At 34.7% G+C, this 24738-nt stretch overlaps 1 protein-coding gene across 1 annotated transcript in view; it reads left to right on the top strand.

The window, feature by feature from the left end:
- Positions 1 to 24738, top strand: part of LOC134531110 (tumor suppressor candidate 3) — a 44737-nt gene that overhangs the window by 15406 nt on the left and 4593 nt on the right. Inside the window, exons 4-6 of the mRNA XM_063366660.1 lie at positions 3539 to 3679; positions 3782 to 3922; positions 14109 to 14259. Of these exons, the coding sequence (XP_063222730.1) occupies positions 3539 to 3679; positions 3782 to 3922; positions 14109 to 14259 (433 nt within the window). The remainder of the gene's footprint in view (positions 1 to 3538; positions 3680 to 3781; positions 3923 to 14108; positions 14260 to 24738) is intronic.

The following is a 24738-nucleotide window of genomic DNA, read 5'->3' as shown; positions in this document are numbered from 1 at the left end:
CAATATTGGGACTGAGCCTATCTTAGGATAATGGAGATCTAGGTTAGCAGGCGATTTGGGGCTGAATTAATATTGTACAATGTACTTACACGAGTATATATTATTTTGAACAAAAAATGTTTGCAACACATGTTCAATTAGTCGCAAAAGTATTCGTCCAATGACCATAGACAGTGAAAGGGACAAAATACATAAATGCTAAAAGTTAGTGTCTATTGATACACATTATCTGGTTTAATTGACATTTTAGATAATTTTACTGACTGTTAAAAATATCTCTCAAATCAAATGTTCTGAAAACGAACAAAATGAATATAAACCAATGCAGAAAAATAATGATGCTAAAGTATTCATCAAGCACAATAACAAAAACCGTTCACAGTTATACACAGCAATTCAATACTTGGTGGCATTTCATTGTCTCCTTGGTATTTATTCTAAAAAGATGTGTGGAATGTTTGGTTTATTTTGTGATAGCCTATAATTGCTGAATGGGTTTTAAATCTGATGACTGAGGTGGTGTTTGCAGAACATGAGATGTTTTGTACAACAGCCATTCCTTGACGACCCCAGCGGTATGTTTCGGATCATTATCTTGATGACAGTAATAGGTGCTATCTATGCCCATCTTCTGTACACTATAGCGTTGCAGACCCCTGCCCTTCCCAGCTTTTCAAAAGTTTTTTTTTTTTACTTGTTTTTAAGTAATGCAGTAGAATCAGCTGGTGATTTGGTCATAGAAACATAGTTTTCATACTTGTGTTTTATCATTCTTAATATTCTTATACATAATTTTGATATTTGGTTGTTTTACTCTTTAAAGCCTTTTAACAGTTTTTTTGGTTCTCACTGTTTGCTAGGTTATTGTTTGTGGCTACACAATTTTTCAGTATTTTATTAATTTCAAATATGTTTTTTATGCCTGTATTTTATGTTTGGATTTATTTGAAAGCTACAAGTATGTTTCTGGAACATTGTGTGTGGCATTGATAAAAGGAAGGACAAGAGACAGTTGCGCAATTTGGCGGGGCCAATTTTTTAGACTTTTTTTTTTGTGTGTAGAGGCTTCTGGTGCATTCTTATGATGGTGTTTTCTTATGATGGGCAAATTGGCACCAGCTTATGCATCCCACTAGTCCATCTCTGTATTAGAACACCCTTCTTACTGTGTTGATGGTGATGTTCTTCCCTGAAGCAGCTTCTGTATCGGATCGAAGTGCAGTACCAGAAACATGAGGATTTTGCTGCACCAGCTGCACCAGCTGCACCACGCTTCTCTCTTCTCATCGTGTCAGCTTCCTTGGTCGTCCGATTGTGGTTCATGATGATTCTCCCTCCCTCTCATCATTGTAAATGTCCCATGAACTGGCACCATACACAATTAACGTGTAAATCTCGACAGGTTTTATGACACAATTGTGCCCATACATTGTTTTTGCATGAGATTTCCTATGCTTTCAACTGAACATTTCTAGACATAACTGTAGCATTCATTGTGTTCATAAGTGCGTCTTTTATATTGTTCCAGCCCCACATAAGTTTGCCGGTAACATGCATTCTATTTTTTGTAGAAGGAACTGACAAATAGTAGCATGCCACCTCCTCTCTCTTTGGCAAGGGGAGGGGGGTAAAAAATACAAAGACGGATGGGAAGCACAAATATAAAAAACAGCAGTCTTCGCCTTTGTATTTTTGTAAGGTAGTACGGGAATTGGAGGGGTTGAAAATAGGAGGGGGGGAATGGGTGCGGGACTGCCACCTCACACCTCCTGTAGTAAATAAATAACTGAGGGTCAACACCATTGCTGTATTTCTTACGCCCCTGTAAGCTGCAACACGACACAGGACACAGAGACTTCACGTGTATCCATGGAACTCTACTGAAGGCAGATCAACATATGTTGCAACCCTAATTCTAGGGTGATCCTTATGCTGAAAATTTTAGTTTTTTATGCCCAAAATTATAGGTATGACCTATACGCAGGGGTGACCCATGTGTGGGGAAATACAGTACTAGCTATTGTTGTTTGAGTAGTTAAAAAATCTTTTGTTGTGACTTATTGTAGTTGACTAGTTCATTCCTTTCAACAACAGTTTGTTCTCTTGTCTTACTCATTCTACCTTGCAGGTGGCTGCTCACTCGCAGACATCTAGTCAACTCTGAATCCGTGCACCCGATATGCTTCTGCCTCAATTATACACACATGATTCAACAGTTGACAAAGTGGACAAAACCTATTACTTTACTAATCCTGACCTCTTTTATGACCACTTGTATTTATTTCTATTCCATGACAATAAAAATTATTTTGCATTTATGTTTACAGTCGAAGGTAGTTTGAATGATGACTTGAATGAAACATAGAGTAGAGTTGATTTTATAATATTTTTATTAATTCTATCTTAACCAAGTTCATGGACGAATACTTTTTCAATTAACTGTATATCACTTTTTTTCTCTGTCCTATTGTGCGGTGGGACTTATTTTCATGCACAGTCCCAGAAAACACATCACCACTATAATTAAGAATTCATTCATTTGTTGTTTTAAAGTTCATTAAATATTTAAAAAGAAGGAATAAGAACTTTACATTATTCCAGGAACTGAATATTAATGAAATTATAATAAAAAATGTTTTTAAAGAATGTGTGTACAGGTGGCTTTGGCTTGACAAGTATTTCAGTAGGTTTTTGTAGCAGTTGCAACTCCATTTTAGGTTTTATTAGTTAAAACAGAGGGTTGAAAATTTTTAAAACAGAATAAATCTGAATAAATACATATTTACTCTACGATACTTTACATTTTAAATGTTAAATATACATAGTGTAGCAAGCAAACATTATTATAGTCTTTCTCACATACAATTATGCTTTTTTTACATATTCATGTGAGACATTAAGCTTTCGTCTACTCATTCTTTCAATAAACAAAATAGAGCTTCATTTTTCTAGTACTGTACTTGTTGATGGAAAATTATTAAAATGTCAAACTAAAATTTTTTGTTATAATTACCTGTCTTAAAAATGCAATCTTCCATAGAACAGTAAAAATATATTTTATATACATAATTATTTTGTTATATAATGTGACAATTTTTTAATAAAAGTTACCAGATGTTAACTAATATTACAAACATAATCACAGTATTAGTCTTACTTCAAGCACTTGTAATGAAGTGGTTTAGTTTTTAGAGCCTCCTGTGTAGTTTAAGACACAAAGATTAGACGTGTCAATGTTGCTCTCTATTCCACAAATCAACTAATGGCTTCCTTCTCAAACAACTATGATTTCTGACTCTCTGACCATGAGTGCAGTATTATCACCTTATTGCTTTGTTTCTGCTACAGAACTCCTGCTGAAATTTTTGCTACTAAACTTGTTTCCATGTTGTATTAAGTAGTTTAATTTATAAACCACATCAGCCAAGAATGTGATGTAGAGTTGAATTATCCATACTTTATACAAACTTTTACCTGACATAATCTTCAGAAGCGAATCATAATCATTACTTTCAAATGCTGTTTGTGTTGAACTCAGCTTCGCCTGAACACGGCTCCAGTGTTCATGCACTTCCCTCCGAAATCCAAGCCAAAGCAGAGTGACACCATGGACATCCAGAGGGTTGGTTTCGCAGCAGAAGCACTTGCCAAGTGGATCGGAGAGAGGACGGATGTACAGGTAAGTGAATACCCTCCATTGGTGAACATAACAGTAGAGGTTTGTTTGTAGCCCTCAGGAGGTATAGTGTATGTAAACTCTGATGATTGCTGCATTTTGTAGATTCGAGTGTTCCGGCCGCCAAATTACTCTGGGACCGCGGCACTCATCATGCTGTTTGGTCTTGTAGCCGGCTTCCTGTATCTGAGAAGAAACAACCTGGACTTTCTGTACAATAAGAATATCTGGGGAATTGGAGCTGTGGTAATTATTGCTTATTTACATATTTTATTACAATAGGAGTGTTCAAAGTGCTTTCTAGTGTCAAAGTCTAAATTTCAAATCTTCCGAAGTCAAAATCATAACTTTTAACAAAATAATTGCATTTTTTTAAGTCCGATATCTGTACATTTATTTTTAAAATAATGTTTTTAAATAACCTTCTCTATATTAGTAACACACTAGTTTAGTAAAAATGTTTGTAACTGGATTACTTTGATTCAAATGTTAACAATATTTACAAGAAATCAAACACAAGAGTTATATTATTAGTTATATTATTAACTGGAATGTGCTGATTATTTACAGTTTATCCTAACCAGAAAATAAAATGTTTGCATTTGAATGAAGAAAAACCATTTCTCGCATGTGCTTTGGCAGAAGACGCTGATGTTTTTCTATGATGAATTTCCAGTTGCAGAAAAGATTTGTTTGCTGTTGACTTGGGTTGCAGGAATGGGCAAATATTTTTGAGCTAGTTGAGAAAGTTTTGGATATCTATTGTGTCCTATTATTATCCACCAGTTGTATGGATTTTCTTTTCTGTTAAGCCCCATTCGTTTTAAATACAGGTATTTCTGAATCCTCAGTAGCTGTTGTTTCATTTGGTACATTGTCTAATCGGTACTTGTGCAATGTGGTTTAGGTTCAGCGTTCTAATTTCTTAATTTCAGCTGACAGTGGGGTTGAAATCAGCACTTTATCTGACAGAACATTGCGAAAATGAGGATTAGTTATAGTTATAGTGGCCACCTAATAAATATGATCTTCAGAGTACATTGGGAACTCCTCCATAATAGTTTGTTTGCATTAATGTTTTGGCAATACTAATAATATCCTCAATTTGGTTTTTCTTTCAGTAATTTGCATTACTGGAATAACAATTGAACTGGTTGGATACTTGTCACCACTCATATCTTTAGTTGCTTCTTTGAGTGGCTGAAGAATTTCAACAAGTCCATGAACATGCCTCCACTCATAAGCATTGAACAAGCTAATTTCACTGATATTTAGCAAGCTAACAAGCTCAGCATTGACAGCATCTTGGATTTCTAACATTGAGTATTCGCTAGACCACCACTCCTGTCTATGAATAAGTATATTACATTCGCCGGCGTACTTTGAGACTGTTTGCTTGTTCTGGGGATAGGATTGTCTTCCTCATGATCATGTTTGCGTGTCACTGATATCATGTTCATTATATATAATAATCCACATAAACACAGTAAGAATAATACTTCGGAACATATAGATTGATATTTTACCTTTCAGATGCAAAACTATCAACAGCATGTCTCATATACAGTGTACATACGGGAAAAATAACTGATGCCATCCCGTGAGTTTCGATGTTAAACAAATACTAACAGCCAAATATTGTGTTGACTTGTTCATTGGCATAAATAGAAATTTTGTGAGATTGTTTACTTCCCAATTCCAACATCTGTGGCAGAAATCCATACTTTAATACACAGAAAACCATTTTGTAGAGGATTTAGTATAATATTTCATTGTGCAAAGAAACAAAATTAAAAAAATAAAAGTATCCACCACTTCCACTAACTTAACTTAAATATAATTTTCAAACTACAAAAAAATTTCACATTTTAACATCAGGAATGCAGCATAGTCATTTGTAACTACCAAAAAACTGTTTAGTGCTGAAACTGAAATACCGTGTTTTCTCGTATAATCGTTGCACATTTTATTCGAAAATCAAGTTTAAAAAGTAGGGGTGCGACGATTATGAGGAAAAAAAAATTTTTGTTAGATAAAGTTATTCATAAAACAAAACCAGTTTATGGAAATTACGTTTATTTTAAAAAAGGTGGAGTATACAATAGCATGCCAAACAATCTACATTAATAATTCCTTAAACAAAAACCTTTCTTCAACTTTAAATAGAATAACCAAAACCCTAACGCGAACGCAAGCCACTTGAATCGGACGTGAACTAACGTGTTGTAGTACACACTTGCCACGAAAGAATTTGGGCTATCAAATGTAGTTAACTCGGCACCTGACAGAGAGCGCGCGCGTTGCATCCAATCGGCGAGATATCGATATTCCACTATGTGCGTGCGCTCTATACGGGAAGCAACATAACCAAACATGAATGATGCGCTGGCTAAATTTTTATAAGCGGTACACCGCGGTAACACAGACAAACAAATAAAGGAAATACAGTTTAAAGACGTCTTTAAAAGAAAATTTACACGTCAGACAACTTTGTATTTCTGTTAATTAAATAAATAAGTGGTAATGACCGAAATTCAATTTTAGATTATACCTACACAGCGGTGATGCAGACGATCAGATAAATGAAATAACGTTTAAAAACGTTTTTATAAGAAAATTTACACGTCAAACAACTTCGTATTTTTCCGTTAATTTATTAAGTAAGTGGTAATGACCGAATAAATATTAGATTTATACTTTAAAATACATCGTTTTATACGGAAAAGATACCTACACAAAGCGCTCGGCATCTACTAGCGGGACCAAAAACATCATGCGACGTTTACGCGAGAAGTTTTTTTATCCCAATTTTGGCAGCCTAAAATATGGTTGTGACGATTACGCGTGTGCAACCATTATGCGATAAAACCCGGCAAACATTTATGTAATTTAATATTAAGTTTAAATTTGGAGATGCACAATAATATGTTGATGCTACCAGGATGGCCAACCACTGTAATTAGATTTCTTTGAGACATTAAAGTGTTTCAATGTATATAGTAGATAATTCACAAATATCCTCTTTTGATTGGCACTATAAGTAATAATTTTGAATTTTTTTTAAGGTATGTGGGATGAAACAAATCTTCCTGTTAATATTTATATACAGTTTTCTCAGCGCACAAAATTTTTTTATGTAAACGTGTTTGTTTTTTAATTTAAAATCATGTCACTGCTAACATTCATGAAATTGTAAACATGAATGTAAACATGAAATTGCTGCTGCCAGCCGTCACTGAAAATATTATTTAAATTATTTTTGCTTTTGAAGTTAAAAATAAAAATACACCTTTTTTGAACTCTATTTTACTAAATAAAGTGATAATATTTACATCAATGATCATTATACTAGTGTTGAATAAAGCCATTAAACTATAATATGTCATTGATGATTCCTTCGAAAAAATTTCTTGGAGTTAACTTTGAATCAGAGTCAACAAACTTTGATTCAACTTCGACTTTTTCGAGGCATCAAACACCACTATATTTTAAATACATAATTAGTTAATTAATTGATCAAAGTAGTTTTTGGTAACATGTGGAAGAACAGTTGAAAGCCCTTGTGCTTAAGTTGAAAATTGTAAGTCCTTAAAATAAATTTTATAAGTTCATAACCAAGTAAAGATATCTACTTAATTTGCACATATGTTGACTGCTAATTATTCCAAAGTTTGTTGTACATGGTTATGATTCATAATTTATTTCAGTGACATAATGTTGGACATACTTCCTGCTAGCCAAATTTTTGTTGTGGCTTTGTTACTGGTGATTGTCAAACTGCTAGAAACTGACCAGTTTACTTTAGGACATGTGAGCTTAGTTCAATAATCCAATGGATTCTGAAACTATAGTAGATTACTCTTCAATCATTTATATTTGCAACCTTTTCAAAAGGAAGTTACTGAGAACCTATAATAATGCTGTGTATGTAGAAAAAATATTTCAATTTTATTTATATGGTTTTTATTTTTTATTTTTATTTTATTTAAATTTGTAACTTTTCCACAGACAGTCATAAGACTTTAATGGTGGGCACGACACGTAAAGACAAATACATAGTAATCACCGCAAAGGTATGGACTCCCACCACCATCGGTACCAGCAGGTAGAACTACGGCAGAAGGCCAACACACGAGGACAAGAGTACCACACATTAGCAGTGATAACAGATATACACAAACACTTATACAGTAAATAAAGGCAAACACAAGAAAACTCAAAATAACATTGAAGGACACAAAATAACACAAAAATGGCTTATTTATATTACTAAAAATAACAGCAATGGACTTATAATTATGCACCAGGGTGTCTACCAAGTTTTCAGAAATAAAATTAGTGACTTTTTCTTGACCTTAATTTTCTGAATCACTTAGGTTACGTAATTACAAAAAAATTTGCATCCTACTACAAATTTCAATATTTTGTACACCACATACAGACTGTACTGCAGAATATACGCTCCTTTGAGAAATAAGAGAATGTTCGCTTAAATTTTCCACCAAACACTCTCTGTTTACTGAAAAACCCCTTTCGACCGCACTTTTTCCATGGAACATCGTCAAGATCATAGTGCAAAAAGAAATCAAAGGTTTGCTTGCTTTTTCACTAGTTAAGAGCTCATACAAAAATGTATCTAGTCTGTGAACACTGACTTCAAATGTCTTCAACTTTTCCTGAACAAATGGCTGGTCACAAATTGCAAGATAATTTTTCATTATCTGGTCAGCCTCTATGCTTGAAACATGGTGCTTTGACGTAAGCTCATCGAGGGCAATTGTAACATGCTGTGCTCTTAATGTTTCACTCAACATTACAGCTGGTGAGAAGCAAGAAGCGCCTTTCACCATGATTTTTCATAATGGTGACTTTGCACTAGTAAGTTTCAAGAACATCGCCAACAAGAAATTTCTGCAGTCTCTCCTGAATGTTTGTACATCAATTTCTTTAACATTCTTACAGCTATGTTTTGCTCCAAAACCTATGTCGACTTTTGCCATGCTTGCAAGGTTGTTCTTCACATCTATAGCCAACAGCTGTTTTACATTCTTGACATTACTCATTACATCACTCTTCAACATTCTACTTGCAATACTTTGTGCCAGTGAATAGAGTTCTGCATACATGAATGGCAGTAATGGATTATCAGTCTGAAAAAGTTTTAAGTACGGTTCAACTTCACCTGCAACTGACTGCAAAAAATACAGTTTGGCTTCAAGAAGTGAATCCTTCAGGAAATCTTGCACAGTTGAAAAATTCTTTGTTTGAGGTGGATTGGGCTCAACAAGTGCTACATACTTCTTCAGATGAACTATCATTTTCAGAGCTCTGTCAATCACGCTAGAGTTTTCCACCCATCTAATCGCACACATTTTAAGTGGAAATTCTCTAGATCCACTAGCACGAATATAATCTGCTCTGCGTGATGGGAAATCTTTAAACAGATAGTACAAAGACTGAAGAAAGACATTTATGTGCCATTCACATTTGTTATGGGCTGTCTTATAAGCACCATAGACAGTATGTAGTGAGCAAGTGCCCACGTCAATTAATTTCTTGTCATCTTCATTATCTGAAATTTCTTGCATCATATGACTAAAGTCCTTCAGGAATTTCAAATTGACATTTGGTCCATCAACTGCAATTTGTAAAACATTTTTCAGGGGCAGTCCTAATTGATACATTCCTGATGTAAATGCATCAAGAAGATCAGCTGCACTTGAATGACCCAAAAACAATGAATTTAAGTAGCGGGTTGAAACCATGTTTACTGTAGGATCCCAGTAACGTACAATAATGTCCATCTGACCTTTCTGGGCAATACGGTTAAGGCTCTCATCTAATGAAACAGCAAAAAATGGACACTTCTTCAAATTCTCTGACAGTTTCTCTTGAAAAAATGGTTCCAGGCCAAATGTAACCAAGTACCCCAGTTTGTTCCTTTTGCATTTTAAATTTTTGAGCAATTACACTGTCTGGAAACATTGCTGGAAAAAGATCACTGGCAACACAAGCACCTCTATCTGATCCATGAGTCATCACCTTATTCAACGCCCACAATATTTCAGCTTTCCAAACATTACCATCAAAAAATTTATTCAAGTTGCCTGATGTTTGTGGTATCTCACTTTCACTAGAAGAAGAGAAAGTAAGAGGAGGCTTATCTTCAGAAGTTGTTGAAGTTGATGGCAGAGAAACACTGTCCACCCTCAATGTTGAGCACTGTGCTGCTTCATTGGAACACTTCATAAAATTGAATGTACATTGCTTTCCATGTAGAATGGCACTAGAAAGTTCCACATGCTTTTTACCACTCTCATGAACCCTTACAGACCCTAATCCACTGTGTCCTACATTAAATTTTGACTTGCAGAAAGTACAATATGCTTTATATTTATCACCTTCAACTGGACGCAGCCACTTGGAAAACCTGTTTCCATCATCCGTAATCCAGAACTCTTTAAAAGTACATTTTCCAGGCATCTTTCCTTTTGACCACAGAAACCTACAAAACAAACATCTAAAGTCAATTGAGTGTAATAAAAATTGCTGTTTAAAACCAAAATCTGATTGCTAGTAAGTTAGGCCTACATAACAAATATATAAAAAAAGCAAATAGGTTAACAAAAATTCCATGCAAAAAAAAAGATAACAGACTACTAATTTCCATTGTTAATGCAACAGTGATTACATGCGTTAAGTGTACTTTTTTTTACTGGCGACTACTTTTCATAACAGAAGCATTTTTTATTGATAAACATTGCCTTTATTATCAATAGCGATTCTTAACAATTACCTTTCATTAAACCAAAATACAAAGTGTAGTAATTTTGTGAGAGCTTAACCCAATTGAAAGTAACAGAAACATAAATAAAAAAACATAGGTAAGGGACATCATATTTAATCGCAGCCTTTTGTGAAGGTTTAAGTAACTTTACTCAATAAGTAAATTATTATGGATAGTGTGTACCGGGCCTAAAACATAAAAATGAAAGTACAACATAACCTATGCAACGTGTTTTGTACACAATATGCGATCGTGATGATATATGCAAAATTTACCGTTTCAGACACGGCCTAAGGCATATGGATAAAGAATATAATGGGGGCACAAAATTTACCTACCTTAGTTTCCAAGACGAGGCGGGTTAGCAGATTAAATACATGACAACAAAATTTTTCTTCCTTTCATAACACGAAACGCACGGAAATCAACGAGACGGAAATATAAGGAAACAGCTCATCTTTACTTAGTATCAACATTAAAGAAACGAGTAATGAACTTCCCTATTAATACTACCTATAAATAGATACGAACGAAACATCTGCTAATTCTTTAATACTAAAGAACTGAATGTGTTTTTTATACGACGTAAAAATTTCGCTTTACTAACATTACTGCAAAACATTATGAAGATGTGCCTTCAATAGCAAACACAAAACTAGTAGCAGCCGTTGGTAGAAGCGAAGCTTGTACATAGCAACATTACACCGCTACAGATGCTTGAGAGGAGGGGGAAGGCTATAAACAACTCCAGGCTGATTTGTTTACAGCTGGCGCCAGTCGTTCAATACCGTAATCGATCGCTTCCAAAGACGTTGTCTCGTCAACAACAGACAAGTGGAATTATAATTCAGGTCTGTTTATATGTCCCAGAAATATTTTTCGTGACTTTTACAGATATTGAAAAAAATAAGTGACTTTTTCAGGACTTTCGTGACCTTTTCCACAACTCGTGACTTTTTCGTGACTTTCGTGACCAGTGCACGAAATAAAAAAAAATTTAATTTTGCACTTTCTGTTATACACTATTGGGATTCAAATAAAATTTATTATAATTTAATATAAAACTGTAAATAATATAATTAGTAGTATGAAGAGTACACAGGGTAGAATGTGAGTGGGAATAAAATTGGGGAATTCTCAAGCCGGTGTTGTCAAGAAGAAATAAGCAACTGAATTTAGAAATATACAATTATGAACAAAATGTGCATCACGATAGGTCGTACGGTCTACAAGGTCTACAAGGGTTGAATGTGAGTGGGAATAAAATTGGGGAATTCTCAAGCCGGTGTTGTCAAGAAGAAGTAAGCAACTGAATTTAGAAATATACAATTATGAACAAAATGTGCATCACGATAGGCCGTACGGTCTACAAGGGGAGTTAAATTAGTTTGTGAGAATAATTAATTGGCTAACTTTATTTTGAATATGTTAAATTTTTTCAATATCAGTGTGGTTAATGCCATTTGAGATAATTGAACAATATTATAACTTTAATCTTATAAGTGCCAAATAGAGTGAGATAATTTAGTCTGAATTAGTTACATTAGAATTGATAATTTTGTTATATTCTCAAGCATGAGAATATAAATAATCAACATGTTTACGAAAATATAATTTAGAATCTAGAGTGACACTAAAATCCTTCCTGAACGGGGAGTTAGAGATTAAAGAATTAGTTTATTTGCACTCATAATCGATCAGATGGTATTTCCTATTGAATGATATGACTTTGGTTATATCTTTATTAAGTCTGACCGATTTTGTAAACACCAATTATTGACTTCAATAATGTCTTCTTGTAATAATAGACAATCATTTAATGAAGAAATAATTTTATAGACTTTTTGATTATCAGCAGAAAGAATACCAACTGAGTGGCTGAGTACCTTGGTAATATCGTTAATAAATATTTTAAAGAGGAGAGGTGAATGTGTTTCTCCCTGAGGTACATCAGAACAAGCATTCTACAGAGATGATTTATGATTATTGATAGATACAAAAAAACATCTATTGGTAACCTGAAAACCAATTATCATAATTGTCACATAGGCCAAAATTGGATCAAAGGCTTTGTCATGTCTAAATAACCTGCATCTGCCTGACTTCTATTGTTAACTTTATTATATACAGGATTAAGAAAAGTAAGTAGGTTAGTAGTTTTAGACATTCCAGACTTGAAACCATGTTGATTACTAGATAATATATTACGAAGTTGAAAATTTAGGAATTTAGATATAATTTTTTCAAAAATTTTATAGAACCCATTGAGTAAAGATACTGGCCTGTAGTTTCAGACGTCTAATTTTGCACCATTTTTATGAATCAAAATCATTTAGGTTATTTTCCATTTATTGGGAAAACCTTTTGTTTTCAAACTGATATTAAAAATGTGATGCCTAAGAGGTACTAAAGGTGGGAACAACCTTTTAAAATAAAACTGGGTATGCCATCGAGACCTGTGGATTTATTTGATTTTAAAGCCTTGATAGCCCAATATATTAGGCTCTCAGAAATAAAAGGAATGATATAGACTCAAAAGACATGACCAAAGTAGTCATGGGGGGAATAGAATTTGGAGTCAAACAGAAAAATACTGTGCAAATTCGATACTACATTAGCATCATTAGAAATATCACCATTTTCTATGAGATAGTTGTTCATAATAACCATCTTTTATTAATTATAAATACACGCAAAAATATTTTTAGGGTTTTTGTTAATATTATTGTTCGTAGATCAAGTCCAATGGATTTTGTCGTGCTTTATTAGAGATTTCACTAATCTTTGAAAATGAGAGAACTGTGAATAGTAGAATAAATTATTGGTTCTTCTGTAGAACTTGTGAAAATATTTCTTAGATTTTAGAACATGTATTAATTCACTTGAGAACCAAAGATGGTATTTTGACTTGACTTTTAAAGATAGTGGAAAAAAGGTATTAACTTTTTCGGAAATACAGTTTGTTAGTTGATCAATGAGGTCATTTACATCTGTAGAATTATAAAAATGTGACCAGTCATGGTTTTTAATAGGGTTGTAGAGACCAAAATAATTGCCTATTTTGTAATTTCTAAATACAGAAGACAGATTGATATTATTTGGGTAAGTATCTAATGTGATGTTGATATTTAAGTTTGGATGATGTATTTCTTCTGTGTATGTTTTTTTTTATAATTCATTTTTCCTTTATTCATACCCCTCTGGATCCAATTCTGAAGCCCATGCAGAAAAAGTTGCTGGCAAAAGCGAGTTATAAAATCAGATACTTAATCTTCACTAAAAATTAAAAAGTCATACAAATAAAGACTATTAATTATCATTCTTAAATGATTTATTATGAATTGAATCTTTTATACACCTGACAATTTATAGTGTCCATTTTGTTAGTAAAATTTTTTTGAATAAATCGCATACTTAACTTACAGTGGTAAAATATCAGCATACCCTGAAATTGCACGAGTGGAGCCGTGGATTATTGGCCGGTTACAAGTAATCCTTTTATTATTTAACCCATAGATTACTTGTGGCTTCAAGTATGTGCACACAAAATGCTGTGTTGTTTGTATTTGCATGAAAATTAAAATTTTAGCTTTTTTTTTTTAAGATCCTTGTTTGCATAGTTACATTTATTTTTTTTCTTTCCAGTTTGTGTGCTTAGTGATGGTGTCCGGCCAGATGTGGAATCACATACGAGGGCCACCGTTCGTCCACAAGACATCATCCGGAGGTGTGGCATACATCCATGGTTCCTCGCAAGGGCAGTTTGTGCTCGAGACCTACATCGTCATCGTCCTCAGTATCCTTGATGCATCTAGACTTAACTATTCATTACGGCAAGGTGTTGATGACCCAGTTTGCCCCTTGGCAACATCTTTAGCAGAGAACTGACTAGATGTGTCCCTTACCACATGAAACATCAGCATTGTCATTGTTTATTTGATGTGACCACTTCAGTGGGTCGTTTAGCATATTCTCCTGCAACTGGCTCTCACATCATTCTATTTATTTATTGTTCTTGTAGTTACAGGCATTATTTTCTGTTCCAGTCTTGTGATGTCCCCAAATCATTTCAATTGCTTCTTCTTAATTTGTTTAATCTAGTAATTTGACCTTTGGACTCTCCGTTATATCGTCATTTGTTTTAGCTGCCTTGCAATATTATTTTTCTGTTCTTTTCAAGAGTCATAGCTTTATGTCTGTAATATGTTCAGATTAGTCTTTTGTGTTTATTGTTTTAAAACCAGTTGTTACTGTTAGTAATGCACCTTACAGCTCACTGTTTCGTCTTCTTTCACTACAAATTTGCCCCTCAAAGAAATGCCTTAATTAGTTAAAAATGCCCTTTTTTATTATTTGAATTAAGTTTTGGTTAAATGCTTCTTAATTCCATGATGCAACTTGCATTTTGGTGCTACATGATGTATTAACTTGCATTTCGGTGGTATATGGTGTTTTACATGCTTTTCGGTGATATTTCGGTTTTATCACATTCCCCATATAATCTTGTTTCTAATGATACATCTAAATACATTTATAGTACATACATGAACATTATAAATAAAATATACAAAATAATTCACGGGCCATATTGTCATAAGTCTTATACATATTTCCTTGCTAATAGAGATGGGCCGAGACTCAAAGACTTTAACCAAATCAAGCGAGTAGCTAAAGCTCAACTCTACTTGAAAGTTGAGTACATTGTAAATTACCAGACAGTATTCTTCTTAAAACTCAATACATGTTTGACATCTGCTATGAACATAAATTTACATACCACTATTTTGCAGAAACTTTACATTTACTCTTTGAATTTGTGATATTTAAGTTTTCTTGCAATTTATGCAGTTTTCTAAAAGTATGTTGTTTACTGTACATAATTACACTACTCTTATAACATATATACCGCTATTTACGTCTCAAAACACTGAAAATCTAGTCATATTGGACTAAAAATGCAGCCTTACACAATAGATTTGGAAAACAGCAAAAAAACTTTGAGAAGAAAATTTGGTAAATATGTAGTTGGGCGATATTTGTTAAAAAAAATTATAATTCCGAAAATACTTTTATTCTATGGTTTTTAACTTCCTCTTTTCATAAAACCGGGTGGAGATAAGAAATTACAAATACTTAAGGAAATATTGCCATTCTTATTTTGCAATACAAGACCTGTGCATAGCTGCCAACCATTACGGATTGTCCGTAATTATTACGGTGTAGTGACATATATTACTGAATTACGGGTTGGTAAGAAAGTATTACTGATTTTTTTTTATACAAAACCACAAAAAGCCGTTTACGTAATATTTGTTTACTATAGAACAATATCGCTGACACTGTGAGTACGATAGCTATCGCTGTCAATATCTTGCAATAGTAGCGCTGTTGCAGCGATTTTTTCAAGCAGTCTTGGCGTCCTTTTCGTGTTAACTGTAAACATGGCCGTTATGTTTGGATTGCGTGGGCGACGCGTCACATATTTTACCGTTTAAGAGTGGCAGCGTCACTTATTTTACTGTTTCAGAGTGGCATTGAAAATACGATGAAGCGTGCTGCTGTGCGGAGTGAAAGTACTAGCAAAAGAACACCTGTATTACAAAAATACCGGGACATTTATGCAATTGAATGGCTGTGTTTTTCACGTTCATGTGTGTCTGAGAATCATGTATTCTGCAACGTCTGTAATAGTGATTTTTCGGTTGCCCACGGAGGTAGAGACGACTGCCGAAGACATTTTGAATGCAAGAAACACCGAGATTATGCGAAAGTGAAATCAGACAATAAATCAATTTCGTCTTTTTTTGTAAACAGTGGCGATACGGATGTTACGAATGCAGAGTTGTTGTTCACTTCATTTCTAGTTGAGCATAATATCCCATTATCGGTCTCCGACCACGCAGGTAATTTATTTAGGGCTATGTTTCCTGATTCAAAGATTGCGCATAAATATGGTTGTGCTAGAACCAAGACGAATGCATTGGTCCAGCACATGGCAAGTGAATCAAAAAGAGAAATAGTTTCTATTTTGCAGCAGGTGCCGGTTCTCATTGGCAACTGATGGAAGTACTGATTCCAATTCTGTGAAGCTGTACCCTTTGGTTGTTTCGTTTTTCAATCCAGCTCGAGGTCAGGTATCTGTTATACCTTTGTCGGTTTTGGAAACTAGTGACAACACCGGGTTAGCAATTTTTTCAGTTATCAATAAAGAGCTCTCTTCTCTCAGAATTCCATGGGAAAACTGCATTGCATTTTCTTCAGATAATGCAAACACAATGACAGGTGAAACAAAAGGAGTAATATCCTTTGTAAAAGAACACCACCCTGCAGTTTTAATGCAGTGCTGTTCATGCCATTTAGTACATTTGGCAGCTCAGAAGGCATCCTCACATCTGTTAGTAAATGTTGAAAACTTCTTAGTGCAACTATTTTATTACTTAGAAAAAAGTTCTAAGAGGAAGAATACTTTGAAGGTGTACCAAGAAATTTGTGGGATGAAAAATCACAAAATTTTGAAGTATGTAAGTACACGTTGGCTTTCTTTGCTTGATTGTATTACTCAGGTTGTAGACCAGTGGGAAGCCTTACTAATGTTGTTCTGTTATGGTCCTCTTCTGAAAGTGGATTCAACAAATAAACAGCATTCAATGTTGAGGTCATTAATGCAGGATCCTGTCACAAAACTGTACTGTTATTTTTTGTGGAGTCTGTTCTCCCAGTTTTTAATTCTGTAAATGTGTATTTACAGCAGGAAGCCCCTGTCATACACATCTTGAGAAGAAAGTTTGTTGGTCTTCTGACAGACTTACTTATGAGGTTTATCAAACCATCTGCTCTGAAACTTGGAGCCACTTCAATCACAGAGGTTGAATTTCAGAAGGTTAAAAATCAAAAGTCTGATTCGGAGCTGGTGATTGGTGCGAAAACCAGGGCATACTTACAGGAAAAGTCTGTAAAAGATATAGATGTTAGAAATTTCTATTCTTCTGTGAGGGAGTTTTATGTTGCAGCTTGTATTTACATTTTGAAAAAGTTTCCTCTTACTGACGTATTCTTAAAACATGCAGAGGTAGCTGACATTTCTGTTAGGCAAGATGTTTCATTTACTTCTGTAGAGTATTTCGTCCATAGATTTCCAAAACTTATAGAAGAAAGTGAGCGTGACAGGCTCGAAGAAGAGTTTGCAGCCTATCAATTCGAAAATTTCACAGACAACATTGTAAATTGTTCAAGGTCTGATGAAAGTTGGTGGAAAATAAGTCAGTTGAAAAATGAAAGTGGTCAAATTAAATACAGTGCCCTAAGTAAAGTAATGTTTGCATTATTGAGTGTCCCTCATAGCAATGCCTCCACAGAGCGAATTTTTAGTTCTGTGCGAAAAAATCATACTGAATTTAGGCCATCATTGTCAACAGAGTCTCTTTCTGCACTTCTAATTCAAAAAGTAAAGACTGCATCAGATGGGGAAGTGTGCTTCAAGAAACATTTTTCCCAAAAACAGTTGCAGGCTGAAAAACATGCGACAAAACATCTGACTTCAAGAGTTTAATGTTAGTGTAAAGTGTATGATGCACAACATCAATGTTTTATGTGAAGAGTGCATTTCTTCATTTCAAAATGCTGTTATCAGTGGGCCTATGCTGAAAAATGTAGTTTAATGTGTGTTCTGTAGTGTTATTAACAAGGGTGTTGGGGATGGGGTGACTAAACACCCCCCCCCCCCCCCCCCCCTCCTCGGCAACTCACTACACCGAATCCTGGATATGCCTCCGAGTGATTACTGATGACTGGCATGAAAGGTTGGCAGCTATGCCTGTGCAATCATTTGACCGTCGCCATTTTTTATTTTGCCGTGTGTTCATGAATGCCTAATTAATTAAAATGGTCTATTAGGTCAGGTCAGTTATATTATAATTACTTTCAAACTAAGCGGAAATTAAAAATAATATGAATTAATTTTAATGGTTGTTTAGTTTTAAAGTATTTATAATGTAACTGACCTGACCTAACAAACCGGGACAAAGGATGAACAGTAGGAACTCACGTAATTTTTTTTTTACTTATTACTTGCGCAACAATATCCAAATAACAAATAAAACATTAAAATTTGAAATGTTAAAAACTCACCTAAGTTAGAGGCGGGTACAATTCCTTTGCCATTAGTAGAAAATGATGTAGTCGTTCACCTACGTCGCGTTATCTCCGACGTAACATGAATTCCCCAAGGTACCCGACGTAGTGGTCCACTCGTCGACCATATCGAGGTACATTCTGCCTTACTTCCCGCCAAAGTCTCTCTATTCTTTGGGTGTTTGCCCCTGTGTCGGGATCAACAAAGTTCATACTATGATTTACCTTCAGGTGAAGATAATCATGCTGAGAAAGACAATTATAAGCACGCCAACAGTCGCTTATAATTGTTGTTCCAGGTGAAAAGTACTTCTTGATCACACGCAGGAGCGTTCTGCTAGTACGATCTTTGACAGGAATGAGAAAAATGTCATCACTATTTCTCTTGATTCCGCCAAAAACCCACTGACCCTGGATGACTCGCCCCTTATTGTTCTTACGCTTACCAATGTTAGCCTCATCAATTTCGACAACGTTCCCCGGCCCACCCAATTTCCCTACATTTACGTCCAAACTCCACTTAATTAAAACTTCCCTGCAAAAGGATGCCCAATCTACGACGGTTTTCAAACTAACATTACAATTCATCTGAATGAATACTGTATTTGGGTGATGAATTGTTAAAAAAAAATAAGTTATCTTCATAATCGTTTTAACCGAAAGATGACTTTTGGAGAACCACGTGCCGTTTCTGAAAGATTTTTTCAAAGAACAGGGTACCATTATAACTTTTTTATTGGCACGAGTTATTGTTGTCCGGTGACATTGAAAAAAATCACTGTCCTCGACCAACTCAATTACCGTCCCACATTGGTTGCACTTTACCTGACTACTAAAACTCCATGATCAACTAAAAATTCAAACAACAATTTCCAATCATCACACAAATGCATAAACTCGAATACATGCAAGGAACACCCGCCGCATAGCTGACTAATCCCAGAAACACAGGCCATTTCAAAAAGAGAATGTAACACGATAATGATACACGAATACCCAGAACGACTACAACATCTAATGATAAAATGGCGGAAGTGACCGTTGTAATTACACACCGTTTTGAACAATAAATTAATAAATAATCACGTATTGGTTCATTTGAATATTGGCCTATCACGCAACAATCACATGACAACATTCTCAAATAAAAAAAAATTTCATACTCGTAAACAAGAAACAAATGTGAATGCCGCAGAATGCACAGGTATTGTGATGAAAATTAAAAAATTTGATTTGTAATTTCTTATCTCCGTCGGCTTTAATGAAAAGAGGAAGTTAAAGAGCATAGAATAAAAGTATTTTCGGATTAAAAAATTTTTATTTTAACACATATTGCCCAACTACATATTTACCGAACATTTTTTAATGTCTCCCATGTACTTTCTGTTGCTACAAGTTAATCAACACTTATCTATGTTTGGCACAAAAATAGCAAAAACAGAAGTGATATGTCTTAAGGAAAGAGATTTAGTTGGTAGAAGTAGACATTCCTGCTCTGAATCCATCTTGATTATTAGACAATTTGTTATTTCATTGAAAATTTAAAAGTTTCAACATTATTTTTTTCAAAGATTTTAGAGAAACCACTCAGTAAGGATATGGGACAGTAAATAGAGATATTTAATTTAGAGATGTTTTTGTGAATGGGGATTACTTTGACAATTTTCCATTGATTTGGGAAAAACTTGAGAATTTAAAGTGGAGTTAAGTAAATGTCTTAGAAGAGGTACTAGTATGTTAGAGCAGCCTTTTAGAATGAAATTGGGAAAGCCATCTGGACCTGTAGACCTAGAAGATTTGAGAGCTTTGATACCCCAGAGAATAAGGCTTTTAGATATGAAAGGTATCAATATTGTTTCATTGTTTTTGTTGGTAAAAGGTATGTGGGGATTGTTATTTGATTTCACATAAACACTGGAAAAATACAAAGCAAAAACATTGGATAGTAAGACAGGATCATTTGAGACATTATCATTACAGTAGAGCTTCATTATAAAGAACATGAAGGGACCAAAATTATGGCAGTTTGTTATAATGAAGTTTATACCGAAATCACAATGATTGCCTGATTTGGGCTCAATCTTGTTAAATTAACAAAGTAGAAAATCTAATACCAATATGAGTGGTACAAGCATCAATTACTTTAACAGCTATACTTTGGGATCAAGATACACACTACATACATACATACTAGTATGTATATGTACTATACAGATATACGTAAGTTGTTTTCCAAAACAGTAAGCCTACCTTTGGAATCAAGACAAGATGTTTGCAAAAATGCTGTAATAAATCAAAAATATAAAATTTAAAAGTTAGGAAAAAAATTTTATTATTTTTAAATTGTTGAGAAAAAATCCTTCATCTACTGCTTTTAATATTTCAAGTTTCATTTTCACATCAATCACCTTTCATTTACTAGAAGACATGTTAAGTAGTACTGTTTTTTAAACTATAAAAAACAAATGGACCCGACACATGTAAAAATAAGTTATACTCGTAGTATAGCCATGTTTCTTAAACAATAAACAAGGAAACGACCAGAGGTGTGTGTGTAGCAATACTGTACAATGTACGGTTAAACATGTCGTGCGAGCATAGAACAAAGAGTAATGTCAGCGAACACCACAATGCAGCGCTTTAGTCGCCACACCAGTTTTGTGCATTCATTTCAGCACTAGTCCATTGCAGTCATCTATGGCACGTATCAAAATAAATAAGATGGCAGTTTGTGGGTGAATGGCGACGATTTTATCCGTTTGTCGTTTATCGTGCCAGGCAGAAAAGTGTTCGTTCAAATGAATATAGAATATTTTTAAAATATGAGCAAGAAAATTCGTACTAGTGAAATTTTTTTACGTTATGTTATATGGACGTCTGATGGGACCAAATGCATAGTTCGTAGTAATGAATTATTCGCTCTAATGAAGTTCTTTAAAACTGTGTTTTACTGTAATTTTAATAAAATGTCTTCATGATTGCTGTTTTTCATAATTTTCACAAAGCACCAAAAATTTGTTTGGGTTATTTTTAATATTATTATTATTAATCATAGGAGACCAATGAATTTAATTGTGTTCGATTGGGAGTTTTACTTGTTTCTAGTAATAAGAAAATATTAATGTAATAAATCATGTTGGTTTGTTATTTCTTCTGTAAAGTTTGTGGAAGTGTTTTTTTATTTCAGTGCTTGTTTTAGATCATATGATAACCAATAAGGATATTTAGACGCTTTTTGGTAGACAAAGGTATGAATAGGTTAATATTTTCACAAATAGGTATTTAGTTGTTCGATGAGATCATTAACATTGGACGTTTTACATAAATCATGATTATTTAATGAATTGTATAAACCAAAAAGTCACCATTTTTGTAATTACGGAATACAGAGGATAGTTTATTATAGCCGTTGACATAGTCTATAGAGAGATTGATATTCAATGCTGGATGGTACATATCTTCTTTGACAAGCACATCAACTGCAGGAGATATTTTACATTGGGATAAATTTGTGAAGAAAATATCAAAAATGTTTTTGTAAGGCTGGGTGTTATTACAGCACACTCCCGATTATCCACGAAATTAAGTGACAGGGCCACCGCGGATAGTGAAAATCGCGGATAATCCGCAAAAGAGCTGAAAATGGGAAACAAAAAAGGAAACATTAATTTCAACTTAAAAATCTAATAATTTATGTGCAGTAAAAGTTACAATTAACAGTTTTTAAATTATGCTAAAATTTTAGTATTTTACTGACTAATTAATATACAATACATTTCATTAAAGTAAACATAAAAGTGCTCAGTACTTACTTCATAACAAAGAATCAGTACTGTACGTACTCAGAGACTTCATTAGACACTAAAAAAGCACAACTCTTTAAATTTACAACATTTTGAAAAAATCAGTCACTTGCTTTTGTTTCTTGCTTTGGAAACATCTTTTCTTAATTCTTGATTGGATTTTCCGCAACATAAGTTTTTCAGCCAACTGCGCATCGTCGTCTCGTTCCTCTAAATAGTGAAGCAGTCCGACAATGTGTTGCAAAGCCGCTTCATGAGTCATCCGCGCCTTCGCACTGGGCTCGTCTTCTTCACTTTCACTTTGCTCTTCTTCCTTCGTGCCCTCTCCCCTTGCTTTGTTAGCGATTTCCTCATCTGTCAAGCACTCAAACCCCGGCTCGTTAGCGTCACACTCCAACCACTCTGCAATGTTCCCACTGTCGACATTCTCAGCACCCGGAACTGTTTTTACCAAGTCGGCCAGCGTTGCTGTGGGCGTGTCAACATCTTCATTCTCTTCTTCACAACTCAAAAGGGTTTAGATTATCATTTGATTCGACATTAGGAAAGAGTTTTCTCCATGGCTTATTCAGAGTTAATGGTTTCACTTAAGTCCCATGCAGATGCAATGTCGTAGATGCTGTCAAGGATTTTGTAGTGTTTCCAAAACTCTTTTAAATCACAACCTTCTTCAATTTTGGACATTAGCAGCTTGGGTCTGTACGTACGTTCTTTTCATTGTTGCAATGACTCCTTGGTCCATGGGTTGCACTAGCGAGGTAACGTTTGGGGGAGAAACTTTGCAAAAAAATTGTCCATCAGAAGATTTCAGTACACTTGTAGTTGGATGAGAAGGTGCGTTGTCGATCAACAGCACAACCTTTTTAGGCAAATTTTTTGCTTTAAGGTGTTTACGCACTTGAACAAAAATCGTTTCGAACCATTCTTGAAATATTTTTTGGTTCATCCATCCTTTCTTTTGGTTATAATAATCAACTGGCAAATTTTCTGCTCTAGTGCCCTTGAATGATTTTGGTTTTTTGGACTTTCCAATGACAAGAAGTTAATCTTATGACCACCCGTAGCGTTACAGCACGACATGATGGTTATCCTTTCTTTGCTGCTTTTATGCTCCGCCGCTTGACATTCACTTTCAAATGCCAAAGTGCGAGTGGGAAGACATTTCCAAAAGAGTCCCGATTCATCTGCGTTGTAAATTTGTTCAAAGGATAACTCCTCGTTTAAAACAAATTCTTCAAATTCATATTGAAAATCAACAGCTGCTTGTTGGTCGCCACTAAGTTTTTCTCCATGAAGTACAATCTCACGAATTCCATGACGCTACTTAAAACGAGTTAACCAGCCAGACGACGCATCAAAATTTCCTCGCAGCCCTAACAGATCAAAAACATGTTTTTGCCTTAGCCGCGATGATAGGACCATTTACAGGGGTACCCTCATTTGGCATCTAAGCTAACCACTCCGCCAATGCCGAATCTAGATTTTCAAAGGTAGAACTCTTCATAGTTTTTCGTTTTTTCATCGCAGAATCATTGTCCGACATTGATGCAAAGTTTACCAGTTTGTCTTTTTTCTTTAAAAGTCACGCACTGTTGTTTCCCCGACTCTATAATCCATACACATCTGCCTCCTTGAAGCGCCCTTTTATACTTTAGTGATAATTTCCAGTCTTTGTATAATCATCAACACGACATTCTTTTGCTTCTCTGCCATTTTAAATCAATAACGAAAAACACTAAACCCTAAAACATGATGTAACTTCGACTGGTCAGCAATCACGCTCAGTGTCAACTGAAAAGGGTGAGCGGAGAGAAGAAGGTGGGCGTGTCAATAGACCAGAGAGAAAGAAAGGAAGAGGCCATGATGATGAGGGAGATGGAAGGGGAGGGGAGCGACCTGGGCTGACTGTCCGCTCGTCAAAGCAACCATACGACTAGAAACAAAGCGCAACAGAGACAAAAATAGCAACGCGTGCCAGCCTACTGCGTGAGTTCCGAGAAGGCCTGTGGTGTTTTACTGTATACTGCACACAATACACTCGTCAGTAGAGTTAGAATTTGCTCATATGTAATAAAATACAGATTTACATATGTGCTGTATAGTAGCATGTGCGGATAATCCGCACCGCGGATAATAGGGAGTTTACTGTACATTCATTTAAGCCAAGACTAGATGCAAAGTTAATCAGATACTGAGCCTTGTATTTCACATGTGCATGCAAGATATGAGAGGTGTTACTGTTAGACCAGTCAACACCAGGAATATTGAAATCACCTAATAACAATGTCATCTAGACAGGTGAAGAGGTTTTCTGCTAGAGATTCAAAATAGGAAGAATATAG

The sequence above is a fragment of the Bacillus rossius genome, chromosome 3 (genome assembly GCF_032445375.1).
Source record: "Bacillus rossius redtenbacheri isolate Brsri chromosome 3, Brsri_v3, whole genome shotgun sequence".
NCBI lineage: Eukaryota > Metazoa > Arthropoda > Insecta > Phasmatodea > Bacillidae > Bacillus > Bacillus rossius.
Note: the sequence above shows the minus strand (reverse complement) of the source record. Positions and strands in the feature narration are given on the sequence as shown.